This window comes from Bos indicus x Bos taurus, chromosome X (assembly GCF_003369695.1).
Source record: "Bos indicus x Bos taurus breed Angus x Brahman F1 hybrid chromosome X, Bos_hybrid_MaternalHap_v2.0, whole genome shotgun sequence".
Taxonomy (NCBI): domain Eukaryota; kingdom Metazoa; phylum Chordata; class Mammalia; order Artiodactyla; family Bovidae; genus Bos; species Bos indicus x Bos taurus.
In genome coordinates, this window is record NC_040105.1 from 95,250,282 (window position 1) to 95,265,286 (window position 15,005).

Sequence of the window (15,005 nt, forward strand, 5' to 3'; positions counted from 1 at the left end):
GTACATCATGAGAAATGCTGGGCTGGAAGAAGCACAAACTGGAATCAAGATTGCTGGGAGAAATATCAATAACCTCAAATATGCAGATGACACCACCCTTATGGCAGAAAGTGAAGAGGAACTAAAAAGCCTCTTGATGAAAGTGAAAGAGGAGAGAGAAAAAGTTGGCTTAAAGCTCAACATTCAGAAAACAACTCATGGCATCTGGTCCCATCACTTCATGGGAAATAGATGGGGAAACAGTGGAAACAGTGTCAGACTTTATTTTTTGGGGCTCCAAAATCACTGCAGATGGTGACTGCAGCCATGAAATTAAAAGACGCTTACTCCTTGGAAGGAAAGTTATGACCAACCTAGATAGCATATTCAAAAGCAGAGACATTACTTTGCCAACAAATGTCCGTCTAGTCAAGGCTATGATTTTTCCTGTGGTCATATATGGATGTGAAAATTGGACTATAAAGAAAGCTGAATTGATGCTTTTGAACTGTGGTGTTGGAGAAGACTCTTGAGAGTCCCTTGGACTGCAAGGAGATCCAGCCAGTCCATTCTAAAGGAAATCAGTCCTGGGTGTTCTTTGGAAGGACTGATGCTAAAGCTGAAACTCCAATACTTTGGCCACCTCATGCGAAGAGTTGACTCTTTGGAAAAGACCCTGATGCTGGGAGGGACTGGGAGCAGGAGGAGAAGGAGATGACAGAGGATGAGATGGCTGGATGGCATCACCAACTCAATGGACATGAGTTTGAGTGAACTCCGGGAGTTGGTGATGGACAGAGAGGCCTGGCGTGCTGCAATTCATGGAGTCGCAAATAATCGGACACTACTGAGCGACTGAACTGAACTGAACTGAAAGTTAAGAGGAGAGACAAAAATAGAGGCTAGAGGAATTTGAAGACTGGCACCTACAGTTACAGCAAACATTATGCACAGCCCAACTGCTACTAAAAGTCGGTTTACCTCAGTTCTTATTACCATCATCCAACTTTCAACACAAAATTATAAGATGAACTAAAAGGCAAGAAAAAGCATTGTTTAAGGATACAAAGCATCAGAACCAGGCTCAGATATAATGCAGATTTGGGGATTATCAAACAGGCAATTTAAAATTAACATGATTAACTTGGTATTTTAATTGAAGGATAATTTCTTTACAATATTGTGGTTGTCTCTGCACTATATCATCACCAATCAGTTATAATTTTATATATATATATATCCCTTCCCTCTTGAGGCTCCCCCAAATTCACACCATCCACCCCTCTAGGTCATCACAGAGTACCAGGCTGGGCTCCCTGTGTACTCCCTTAATACAGTAGCTTCCTGCTAGCTATTTATTTTACACATGATATAGTGTATATATGTCAATGCTACTTTCTCAATTTGCCCTAGCCTCTCCTTCCCCCACTGCATCCACAAGTCCATTCTTTATGTCTGCATCTCCATTTCTTCTCTTAAATAGGCTCATCAGTACTATTTTTCTGGATTCTCTATGATTAATATGTTAATAGCCATAGTAGATAAAACTAGACTGGTGTGTATGGCAAGTGTGTGAGATCCCAATTGGTTCTAATCCTTGGCGTATTCCCACTCTGCCAAAGATGAGGCGCCCTTGGAATCCCCTGCAAGAGAAGACCTGACAGGAGGCAGGAAGAGGAGCCAGGACTGCCCCTACATGGTGCCTGACCCCTCACTGGGGGGTGAGAAACAGGATTGTCTGAGCAGGTGCGGGTCCTGTCAGGGAAAGGTCCTCTTTCCTGGGCAACTGTGGGGACAGTGAAATGGTAAAGTGTGCCACCACAGCGACTGAGAGAACAGCAGTGTGGCAGAAAGAATGACGACACTGGCGCAGACAAGTGGTTTGTCTCCTCAGCCAGAGGTCTATCAGGGGCTGCCTTCCCTTAGAAGAGGGGCAGGGGCTCGGCCTCCACGGGCGCCCCTTCCCACTTTCCTCCAGCCCACGGCCCCTGAAGGTGAAAGCAGCCCCCCAGCCACCCGCGCCCAAGAAGGATGGCCAGCGTGATGGGGGAAGGGAGGGGGCGGACACCGAAAAGTCTGCGGGTACACACACACACACACACACACACTGCGGGGCGGCCTGTATCCATCCGCTGCTCCCTGCAGTGCGACCCCTCGCGACCCTCCCAGCCCCGGCCCGCGAGCCCCCTAAGCTGCAGGGCCAGAAGCGTAGGGGTGGTCACCGCAAGGAGGTCGGCGCAGGGTGGCGGAAGGCTGGCGAGGCGGGATGGCGTAGCTCCGCCCCTCAGGCTGGCATTCCTCCCGGCCCCGCCCACTCTGGGTCGGAACTACGGTGGGCCAGCGAGGGGGCGTCGAGCCCATTCGTGCCGTATCTCTCCGCCCCCCTTGCTAATACTCTCTGCGAGCAGTCGGTACCGCAACTTGTGCAGCCCCTGCGGGGTTTGGCGCGGGGAGAGGGAGCCCTCTTTGCCATTCTGCCCACACGGCGAGCTGTGGGAACTGAGAGAGGAGCTGCGACCGGAGTGGGGAGGCCGACCACTGGAACCTTGCGCCTGCGAAGGCAAGTGGGGGTTTCGCGGGGCGACGACCGGCTCACAGCCTGCCCTTGGCAGCCTGAGGACGGGGAGGCGAGATTGTCGGAGCTGGACCCTTAGAGAGGTCCTTAGCGCCGGGGCACTGGCACTGAGAAGGCGGCGACCGGCTCGGGCCGGGTCCGGGTCTTGGCCGCAGGGGCTGCCTCGGATGCTGGGGAGGCATACGGCGCGGATAGTCCCTGGCGGGCTTTCCGGGTGGCTGTACCCCGCCCTCGATGGTGCCTGTGCGGGGAGAGGGCTGTGCGGGAAGCTGCTACGGCCGAAATGGCGGAGGGAGCCAGTGTGGGGGCTCTGGGAGGCCGCCGGAGCCGGGACTGGAGCAGTCTGGGCCATGGTTCTGCTAAGGGGTCTGTCGTGCCCCTCGTGCCGGGTGTGGTCCCTTCCCACAGGCACCTCTTTGATGTCAGTCTTCTGTCTGCGCAGTTGATCTGGCGACTTCAATGGAAGGGGAACTGAGTGCGTAGGTTATGAAGACACCAAAATGACAAATCTGTTGCTTCTTAATACAGCTGTTTAGTTGCCTTCCGTATTTAGCTCTTGCATGTGTCAAATGCAAGCAGATGACACAGTGAGGAGTCCGTAGGCTTTCACAGGAGGGATCCATATAAATAAATGATGTATTAATCCACGTTTCTCGTTTGGAACCTGTTTTCTGAACATCCTAGCGCACTTGAATATGTTGAAGTGTGGGAATGGCTCTTCAGAATAGAGAGGAAAATTTTCTGCAGGGTCAGTTTAGAACGCACGAAGTCAGTCTGCCCATTTAGTTTCTGGTTCTGGAAACCCAAACCCATTTTCCTTTCACAGCCACTCTCATTTTGGTGCAGAAGCAGTCCCACAGAATTTTGGAGTTACTGGGAAAGGAAAGTGAAGTCGCTCAGTCGTGTCCGACTCTTTGCGACCCCGTGGACTGTAGCCCACCAGGCTCCTCCTCCAGGCAAGAATACTGGAGTGCGTTGCCACTTCCTTCTCCAGGGGATCTTCCCTACCCAGGGATCGAACCCAGGTCTCCCACATTGCAGGCAGACGCTTTAACCTCTGAGCCACCAGGGAAGCTCCTGGGAGTTACTGGGAGTGGGTATCAATTTCTAGAAGGTGAGAGATGTTTATTTAGTTACTCCTTGATTCTTCAAAAGGACGTTTTAGTAATTCTGGGAATCTGTTCGTTAACCTGATACTTTTCTACCATTGTCAGCATACTGTTTTGGCGTTTTACTGAATGTCCCTCCCTTTTATGCAGGATGTGACTCTTCAGCTAGTGGACTGTTTTTTAGTGGTAAAGATAGCATCTCCTGAAACCACCTGCTGTGTGGCCTGGCTGGCATAGGTGGTGAATGAGGTCGGAACTATGTATGTGTGGGGAAGGGGAAAAGGCTGCGGCATGCAAAATGATATTGAAATGATAGCCCCCATTATCTTCACTGCCTGCCTTCTAAATACAGTTGCCTATGTTCCACTACCCACTCTTGCATCTCATATTTTTATTCAAGGGAGGATGTGATGCCTCTGCTAGGAAAATGACTGACTTTAGAGTTGGGAGGTATGATTAGACAAGCTGCAGGTCTCTAGCAGGGGAGTGGATGGGAGATCACTTGGGAAGAGCAGAGAGATGGGAGACATTTTTCATGGCCTTGAATATACAGAAGTGTGTGTTGTAACACTTGTGATGGGTGTTGGGTCATCTCAGTCTCTTCTGTTTTCTTTCTTATTTTTTTGTCTTTCATAGGTTTGTTCTTTTCAGAGTCCTGTAGAAATCTGCAGGTAGCTGTTCTCTTTGAATTTGATTTGGAAAGAAGACGAAAGCTATTCATTTGAATCCAAGGTGAGTGGGAGCATGAGCACCCTCATTGATTGAGAGTGGGAATTGGCTATTGACAAGTAAGACTAGATCATATCTTGAAGCCATTGTATTCCAACTTCGCACACACCTTTGCCCTCACATTTATGTATGGGAAATGGGGATATGATAAGACACGGTTGTGACTATAGGGTAATTGATAGATACCCAGGAAGTAGAGAAGGATAACATGGAAGAAGATCAAGGAGGCCAGAAACAAAGCTCTAGATTTGGAAAGGCAGGTACTGGGTTTAGAAGCCAGAGTGCATATCTACCAAATGCTTAAAGTTCCAATCCCTTCTGTGTTTTTGTTCATAGGTCCACCTGTGAGTTGTCTATAGGGCTTGTCAACACCAGAAACAAGAGAAGAGGAGAAAAGTCCACCATATCAGTGCAGGTTGGTGTGAGGCATACCAGGATAGACCTGTGGAGTATAGTGGTATATTCCAAAGGGGCTGTACCCCTTAGTCTTGCTCACTTTCACCAAACTTTCTCATCATCTCTGTTCCTATTTGATGCAGAGGAAAGAGAAGTGTCTGGACAGGGCATTGTTGGGCATTAGTGGGACTATGGTAGGGATAAAACGAGGTAAAACATTTTCTACTATTCTACTATTACCATACAGTCCATCTGTACTCTTACGTCCTATGTGACTTTCTGCATAGAAAAATGCAGTTGGAAGAGACTGAAAGCTTGTTTTCTTCTTCCACCTCAGGTCTATCTCCAGTGCTAGCTGTGGTGACTTTGGAGTGACAGAAGATCATCACCTTCAACCTAGTAAAATAATATTAGGACACTGACCCAAGACATATTGAGAACCAAGGCCAAGACTGTGTAGAGCTATCTATATAACTAGGCTTCAGCTATGCCTGGAGCTAAGAATAGAAGGAATAGGAATAGAAAGAATGAGAATAAAAAGAAGGCAAAAACTGAAAAAAGGGCTGTTGTAGAAGCTGAAGGAAAAAGGGAGGCCACTGATACAGTCAGATCAGCTGAAGGAAAGAGGGAGGCTACTGGTGCAGCCAAAACCCAGGCCAAAGCAATAAGCAAGGCAGGGCCCCGGGCAGATGCAGTGGCAGTGGTGAAGCCAGCGTCTAAGAACAAGATTGTTACTGAGATGAAAGAACATCTGCCAGATGTCCGTCCCAAAGCTGAAGATGAGGCCAATAGAGCAGCTCGATTTTGTTCTGCGGCTCAGGCTACTGCTGAGTCCAGGTTTACATGTAAAGATAAGACTCGTACTGATACCTGCTTTGGGGCTGGAGAGGAGGCCAATGTTGGTTCCTGGTTCTGGAATGGAGAAGAGATTGGTAAACATTTCAGTGCTAAGGATGAAGGTAAAGCTGATACTGGTCCCCCATCCTGTGCTGAGAAGTTGGAGCCTGTGGCTGGGACCAGCTGTAAGGCTAGGCCAGGAGCTGAGGAGGAGGAGGAGGAGAACGTTATTGGGAGCTGGTTTTGGGATGGAGATGAAACTAGTTTTGACCCTAACCCTAGACCTGTGAGCAGAATAATTAAGCCTCAGCCTGTGGATGAAATTAATGAAAAAGATAGGCCCAAGGACTGGTCTGAGGTAACTATATGGCCCAAAGCTCCCGCTGTAACTCCAGCAGTGTTAGGCTTTAGATCCCAAGTCACATGTGAGAAAAAGCCTCCTTCATATGTTGTCCTGGCTTCTGCTGAGGAAAATACCCGTTCTTCGCCTGTGGCAACAGCAGCAGCACGCCCTTCTAGAAGCACTCCCTCTAGCTCACAGCCTGTCTCTGAGTTCCCATTTGGTTCTGACCCTTGCATCCAGACCATAGAGGAAATTAGGCGCCAAATCAGGATCAGGGAGGTGAATGGGATTAAGCCATTTTCTTGCCCTTGCAAAATGGAATGCTACATGGATTCTGAAGAGTTTGAAAGACTTATTACCTTACTTAAGTCAACTACTGATCCTCTCATTCATAAAATAGCTCAAATTGCAATGGGGATCATTAATGTTCATCCATTTGCTCAAGAGTTCATTAATGAGGTGGGTGTAGTGACACTTATTGAAAGCTTGCTCAGCTTTCCTTCCTCTGAAATGAGAAAAAAGGCTGTCATTACTCTGAATCCCCCCTCTGGGGATGAAAGACAACGCAAGGTTGAATTACATGTTAAGCATATGTGTAAAGAAACCATATCGTTTCCCTTGAATTCACCTGGACAGCAGTCTGGATTAAAGATACTAGGACAACTAACTACTGATTCTAACCATCATCACATTGTTGCCAATTACTTTTCAGAGCTTTTCCATTTGCTGTCCCTTGGAAATCGTAAAACTAGAAATCTTGTTTTGAAAGTACTTTTGAATATGTCTGAAAATCCAACTGCAGCCAGAGATATGACCAATACAGAATCATTAGCAGCGTTAAAACTCATCTTTAACCAGAAAGAGGCAAAAGCCAATCTCGTTAGTGCTGTGGCCATATTTATTAACATAAAAGAGCATATCAGAAAGGGCTCAATTGTGGTCGTTGATCACTCCAGTTATACTACACTCATGGCCATTTTCCGTGAAGTTAAAGTGATCATTGAAACAATGTAAAATGAGCTAGAAATAAAAGAGAATGCTTTTAACAATCTACACACTTGAATAGGCTGTCTGTTCCCAAAGAGCCACACATAATGTTTTGGTCATTACAGTGTGCATGCTATGAATTACATCTTTAACACAATATTACCTGTGACAGTCTAGCCTGAGCTAGACCATTTTGGGGTGTCAGTGTTTCATTATGAGTTGAAAACATCTGTCAATTATTATGTAGATGGAGAGCTTTTTAACATTTTACTTAAGATAACCTGCTGCATCGTAAGTAAGCTAAACTTGTTCATTAGTATCTGCTTAAATCCATTTGCAGCTTCAAATGATTAAAAAGATATATCCTTGAATTTATAATGTAGTTGCATAAACAAGGTATATACACAAAAAGATACCTAATGATACACATATATTCATATGTATATATATATACACAAACATATATATATACCCCACATGCTCATTGCCAAATGTGCATTCTCAGTATACAATGGCAGGGTTGCTTGCTACAGGCTGTTTAATGTAAAAGGAATTACTGTTTTTCCCCTATTTTACCTGAATCAGATAACTCATTCTACAACATACAAATGGCCCTGAATCTCAGATAAAATGCAATATTCATTTTTATTTTGATAACTACATTTATAACTCATTTTTTGGCTATTTCATTTATGTCAAGTCATACAGACGAGAAAGGAGGTAGGTGTAGAGAGGAAACAATTTCCAGAGTACCTACTGTTAATGTCAGTAACTGTTAGCACTACATATTACAGGTTTCCTCTTTTCAACAATGGTTCTCTGAGCTACATACTGGTATTTTTTTACGATTATAACTCATTATTCTGGATCACCTCCAATGAGAATTAGGGAGGTTAAATCATTTTTCCTAGATTTACATGGCAAACAAGTGACATTGCTGTTTTGTATGATACCAAACCCACTCTCATTGCCCCACTACCTTATAACCCTCTTCCACTTTTTTGTGCGGCAGCCTTCAAGGCTCACAGATTGGTTTTAATGATCAAATTTTGCTGTAGATAATGCTCCTGCTAGTCTTGCAATTCTTAACGTCCTCTGAATGCACATGTCCATTAGGCACTTGGCTAAACCTTGCTGGAGTTAGAAGAAAAGTCTAGGATGAATGTATATGGATTTGAACTGGTAGTGTCTGGTAAACAGTTGGTGCCCAAAACAGTTGAATGGATAAGATGTAAATTTGGAGTGAAAACAATTGAAATTTGCTATATGACCTTATGGGCTTCAATCTGTATGTACTTTCTCCCTCCAAAGAACTAGAATCATTCTGTACATTGTTTCATACCTTACATTTTAAAAGATAATTGTTTTCTTCCTCCTTGCAAAGCTACCTTAATTTGTTTACCATTTGTAATTTATTCTCCTGTGAGTCGTGAAAAGATAAAACAGTTCTATCTTTTACTAGTAGGCGAGCCTACTCTCTGTATTTGTACCAGCTAAAACTGTATGGGATAAACTTAATTGGAGAAGTTTAGGCCCAGGCCTAGAACTGCAGCTTCGTCAACACAAAACAGGAAAGCTAGGAGAGAAGCTGATGCCTCAGTCTACATGATAGTGATTCCTGAAGTTCTGTGGTCCAGAAAGCATTTCTAGGACTTTTGGACTATAGCTCTGTTTTCTAAAACTCATGGTAGGAATTAGAACCTCTTATCTGAGTTGAAGTGAATGTCTCGGTATGTAAAATTATTGGATTATATACTTTGTTAAGCAGTTAAAATGAAACAGGACCATACTGTAAATACTGTTTGTAACTTGCCTTCTCCCTGTCCTCTACTGTCTCTTGTGACCATCTTTCCATATCAATAAATAGACTTCTACAAATATTTTTGAATCTCTTATTTAAAGTTTTTCTTGTGTTAACATTTGGTGCATAGTACTCTATAATCTTCTACTGCATATCCTCTTAATAAAGAATGTGCGTAAGCTTATTCTCCTATAAAAATAAGACTACAGTATTCTGCAACTTGCCTTTTTGTCCTTTCAGTTATCTTTCCAATTTAGTATTCTGCATATCTACCACATGCTTTTTATTTAATAGCTTAATTGAGATATAGTTGACATATATCAAACCCTACATATTTAAAGTATACAATTTGATAATTTTTAACATATGTATACAAACATGAAACTATCACCATAATCAAGATAGCAAACATATCCATCACCTCCAAAGGTTTTGTCATGCCCTTTTGTAATCTCTCCTTCCCTTTTCTCCCTATGCTGTCCCAGACAACCACTAATCTGTATTTTGACAATACAGAGTCATTTTCATTTTCTGTAGTTTTTCATAAAAGGAATCATGCAACATATATTCTTTTGGAGGGAAGGAGATCTCATTTCTTTATTTTCTAATTTGAGGAAAATTGCTTTACAATGTTGTATTGGTTTCTCCCATACAGCATTGCAAATCAGCCATAATTATGCATATTTACCTTCCCTCTTGAGCTTCCCTCCCCTCCCCCATCCCACCCCTCTAGGTAATCACAGACCTCCCTGTGATATGTTCTAGAGCTACTTCTCACTAGCTATTTTACACATGATAGTGTATATATGTCAATGTTACTTTCTCTGTCCCACTCTTTTCTTCCCCCATTTTGTGCACAAGTCAGTTTTCTATATCTACATCTCCATTCTTTCCCTGTAAATAGATTCATCAATACCATTTTTCTAGATTCCATATATATGCATTGATTCACATTATTTGTTTTCCTCTTTCTGACTTACTTCACTCTGTGTAACAGGTTCTAGGTTCATCCACTTCAGTAGAACTCACTCAAATTGTTTTTAATGGCTGAGTAATATTCTAGTGTGTGTGTGTGTGTGTGTGTGTGTGTGTATACATACCACATATTTATCCATTCAGCATAATTATTTGAGATCCATGTGAGTTGTTACATGTATCAATAGTTCATTGCTTTTCATTGCCAAGTAGTATTCTACTATATGGCTATACCACCATTTGCACAGTTTATCCATTCACCTGTTAATGGATATTTGGGTGGTTTCCAGATTTGAGGTGCTGCAACTGTTTCATGTAGAACTGTTATTAAGGACATATTCATTGCTTTTCTCTTGGATAAATACCTACGAGTAAGATGACTGAATCATATGGTAGATACACATTTAACTTTTACATTTTCCAAAATGATTGTACCATTTTACATTCTCATAGCAGTGTGTGAAAGTTCTGATTCCTTCACATCCTTCCTAACACTTGATATGACTGGTCTTACAATTTTAGCCATATTTCACTCTGGTTCTAAATTGCACTTCTCTAATCACTAATGATGTTGAACATCTTTTCTTAGGCATATTTGCCATCCATATATATTGAGTGAAGTATCAATATATATAAATAATTTGCCCCCTTTTTAAATTGAGTGGTTCCCTTTTGTTGTTGATTTTAAGAGTTCTTTGTATATATGCTGGATATAAGTATATTATTAGATATAAGTTTTACAAATATTTTCTCCCAGCTTGTGAATTGTCTTTTTATTTTCCTAAAAATGTCTTTTGGAGAGCAGAAGTTTTTCATTTTAATGAAGAACAATTCTTTTAGCAGTTGTGTTTTGGTGTCATATATAAGAAATTATTGCCTAACCAAGGTCATAAAGATTCTATCTTATATTCTACAAGTTTTACAGTTTTAGGTTTCATATTTAGATCTATGATCCATTTTTTCATTTTTTAATTGGAAGATAATTGCTATACAATGTTGTGTTGGTTTCTGCAACATGAATATTGATGGAGAGGATGTGGAGACAAGGGAACCCCCTCACACTTTTGGTGGGAATGTAAAGTGATACAGCCACTGTGGAGAACAGTATGAAGGTTTCTTTAAAAACTAGGAATGAAACTACCGTATGACCCAGCAATCCCACTACTGGGAATATACCCTAAGGAAACCATATTTCAAAAAGACATATGTATGCCAATGTTCACTGCAGCACTATTTACAATAGCCAGGACATGGAAGCAAACTAGATGTCCATTGACAGATGAATGGATGAAGAAGCCATGGTACATGTATACAGTGGAATATTACTCAGCAATAAAAAGGGATGAATTTGAGTCAGTTAAACTGAGGTGGAGAAACCTATAGCCTATTATATAGAGTGAAATAAGTCAGAAAGAGGAAAAACTAATATTGTATGTTAGTACATATACATGGAATCTAGAAAAATATCCATTTTGAGTTTTTTGTATATGGTACACATACATAGGTTGAAGTTCAGTTTTGGCATATTGATATCCAATTGTTACAGTATCATTTGCTTAAAAGACTCTTCTTTCTCCACTGAGCTGCCTTTGCATCTTTGTCAAAAATCCCTTGTCTCTGTATGTAATGGGTCTACTTCTGGACTTTTTATTTTCTTCCATTGATCTACTTGTGTATCTTCATTACAATCCACATTGTCTTGATGATTGTAGCTTTATAATATCTTGAAATTAAACAGTGTGAGTCTTCTATTATTTTTCAGTTATTTGGGTTATTATTACTCTGCTTTTCCATATGAATTTTAGAATCATCTTGTCCATTTCTACAAAAACTCCAGCTGGGATTTTGATTGGGATAGCTTTGAATCAATAGATAAAATCGGGAAGAATTGACATCTTAACAATGAATCTTCTATTTATGTCTCTTTTAATTTCTCTCAGCAGCATTTTATAGTTTTTATGCAACATACTTATTAGCTTATTCTTTCATATACTTATTCTTTAGCATATTTTTATATTCTTTTTTCTGTGAAAATTGATGCATCATTGTTTATATCTTCATGCCTGTTTGAACATTTCTGTATGACAAATGTCTTGAAATGTAACTACTTTGTCAAAGATCGTGAATGGCAATGCCCTCCAGCCAAAAACCAGTATTTGAACAAGTCAGGTTACAGAGAGGAAGAACACATCATGGTGTGCTTCAGTAAGGGGGGTTTAGAAATGACTTATTTTAAGATTAGAACTCTTCTTCAGTGATTTGGAGGAGGATTTAAGGAAGTGAGGCTTTGCTGTAGATTGAAAGCTGTCAGGAAATATGAGTACAGTAGACTTGAAGAACACGAGTTAGAATTATGTGGATTTTTTCAATAAATAGTACTACAGTACTACATGAATGTGGTTAATTGAATCCATGGATGTGCAATAGCATACAAGGAGGGCCATCTGTAAAGTTATACACAAATTTCAACTGCATGGAGAGTCAGCTCGCTTAACCTCCATGTTTTTCAGAGACCAAATGTAATTCTATGATTGGTATCTAAGTAAACCTTGTTCTACAAATGGGGAAGACAAGGCCAAGGCTAAAGTTATGATAGGTAAAGAAGCAGCATCCACTTATATTAGCCAGAATAAGAGGATATTTGGCCATTTTTGTGATTGGGCAATATTTCTTTGTGCTTATACATGGTCACAGAGTGAGCTTGTTTTTCTCTTGATAGGTCACAGTCTCAGAGTGGCCTTGTCAGATGTTAATGTTCTGTGAAAATGTTTGTATTCAATAAAAGAACACCAAGGCTTAACTGTGAGTGCTGGGCCAGCTCCTGGATTTCAGAGGCTGCTTTTCTTCTCATGGATATTTTCAAATTTTGACATATATTGGCTTACTGACCTTCAAAATATACCCCTTCAACCCATGGTGCATGAATGTCTATTTCTTCATATACTTGTCAACACTCGGTATCAATAATTTCGTCGTTGCTACTCTCAAAGACAGAAAAATCATCTCTCTGTTATTTTTATAACATTTTAAAGGTTATATAATATTCTGTATATGAATGTGACAATTTAATCATATCTCTGTATTAGATTCAGAGAAGGCAATGGCACCCCACTCCAGTACTCTCTTGCCTGGAAAATCCCATGGATGGAGGAGCCTGGTAGGCTTCAGTCCATGGGGTCGCTAAGAGTCAGACACAACTGAGCGATTTCACTTTCACTTTTCACTTTCATGCATTGGAGAAGGAAATGACAACCCACTCCAGTGTTCTTACCAGGGACGGGGGAGCCTGGTGGGCTACCGTCTATGGGGTTGCACAGAGTCAGACACGACTGAAGTGACTTAGCAGCAGCAGCAGCAGCAGCTGTATTCCATTTGGTTAATTCTAGGAATGTAAGAATGGGCCGCATCACTTACTGGAAGAGGACAGTGAAATATATATATATATATATATATATATATATATATATATGCATTACTTTGCTATTTTACTTATGTCCCCTCATCACTACCCCTCCCGTATGATCTCCAGATTCAAGCCCTCACAAATACCACCAACTGACAACCAGAAAAGTTGTACCACTTACACTTTGTGAACTAAATTTAAAACAGAAGTGTGAAGAGTTTAGCTTGCTGATACTATGTTACAGAGTGTAGATCCTGAACTCTCTTATCGACCCATACTTAGGCAACAAACACAGGAAGTGTTATACACAGGCAGTGTCACACACAGGCAGCTGTACACACAAGTATAGCTGAAGGCAGAATAGGGGTTATTATTGAGACAGGCAAAAGCTTTGAAGTGAGCAAGATTGCTTTCTGGTTATTGCCTTATAATTCAGATGGTAAAGCGTCTGTTTGCAATGCAGGAGACCCAGTTTCAGTCCCTGTGTTGGGAAGATCCCCTGGAGAAGGAAATGGCAGCCCACTCCAGTACTCCTGCCTGGAAAGCTCCATGGACGGAGGAGCCTGGTAGGCTACAGTCTATGGGGTCACAAAGAGTCAGACATGACTGAGTGACGTCACTTTCACTTTCAAAGATTATATAAACTTATTTCAGGTTCTTCAGATTAAAGAAACTTGGTCATTATTTTATAAAATAAGCTTCAGAACAGTATCATAATTAATCATGAGTTGAAAAAAGTCTTTAATAAACCAACATGCAGATTTTGCTTTAAGAGTACATAGACCCTTATTAGTTTATCTCTGGACACCTGCTCACAGGTAAACAGTGTTACATACTCTGTCAACAAGTCTGCAAGAAGCTCTGGCTATCTCTCTCCTAGAGGTGCTATATCCCTCTCAATAGTCATTGCCAAGTTTTCCCTGAAGGAGAGGAAAACTCCAGAAACTTGCAAAATGTTTGTTGTGGATGTTGAACATTTAGCAGTCTAAATGTCAAGAAGAGACAAAATGCCTAGTATGTTAGCAATGGTTGGGGGGAAGAGTATTGAAGAAAGAAATAGTGTGTTTCCAAGTGTTTTGCTTTGAATCAAGAAACTGTTAATTCCTTTCCTCCTTGATGATACAATGTTATGTTAACATGAAAATGGAAAATGAAAGTTGCACTGTAGATAGCTTCTTTTAGGCCAATGCAGTATTATGTAACTTTCATGTATAGCTATGCTACTGTGGTTTAAGAATGTGAGCATTAATCTTTTATCAGAACTATCTTGATTGTATACAATATGACAATATGAGATTTATTTGCAAACCCATGGACTGCAGCATGCCAGGCTTGCCAGTCCATCACCAACTCCCGGAGCTTGCTCAAACTCATGTCCATTGAGTCGGTGATGCCATCCAATGATCTCACCCTCTGCTGTTCCCATCTCCTTCTGCCTCCAATCTTTCCAAACATCAGGGTCTTTACCAACGAGTCAGTTCTTCGCATCAGGTGGCCAAAGTATTGGAGTTTCAGCTTCAGCACCAGTCCTACCAATGAATATTAAGTACTGATTTCCTTTATTATTGACTGATTTGATGTCTTTGCAGTCCAAGGGACTCTTAAGAATCTTCTCCAATACCACAATTCAAAAGCATTAATTCTCCAGTGCTCAGCTTTCTTTATGTTCCAACTCTCACATCTATACGTGACTACTGGAAAAACCATAGCTTTGACTAGATGGACCTTTGTTGGTAAAGTAATGTCTCTGCTTTGTAATATGCTGTCTAGGTTGGTCATAGCTTTTCTTCCAAGGAGCAAGCATCTTTTAATTTCATGGCTGCAGTCATCTGCAGTGATTTTGGTGCCCAAGAAAATAAAGTCTGTCACTG

At 41.5% G+C, this 15,005-nt stretch overlaps 1 protein-coding gene across 4 annotated transcripts in view; it reads left to right on the forward strand.

Moving 5' to 3' along the window:
- LOC113886865 (protein BHLHb9-like) overlaps nt 1-8,835 on the forward strand; it is a 107,553-nt gene extending 98,718 nt beyond the window's left edge. For 2 of the 4 annotated variants that reach the window (XM_027533470.1, XM_027533469.1), the window contains exons 2-4: nt 4,300-4,395; nt 4,729-4,807; nt 5,126-8,835. In XM_027533470.1, the coding sequence (XP_027389271.1) occupies nt 5,276-6,982 (1,707 nt within the window). In that variant the 5' untranslated portion in view covers nt 4,300-4,395; nt 4,729-4,807; nt 5,126-5,275 and the 3' untranslated portion in view covers nt 6,983-8,835. Of the gene's footprint in view, nt 1-2,268; nt 2,540-3,578; nt 3,669-4,299; nt 4,396-4,728; nt 4,808-5,125 lie in introns of those variants that run through there. The other 2 variants (XM_027533471.1, XM_027533472.1) reach the window with 2 other exon arrangements.
- The last annotated feature ends 6,170 nt before the right edge of the window (nt 8,836-15,005 follow it).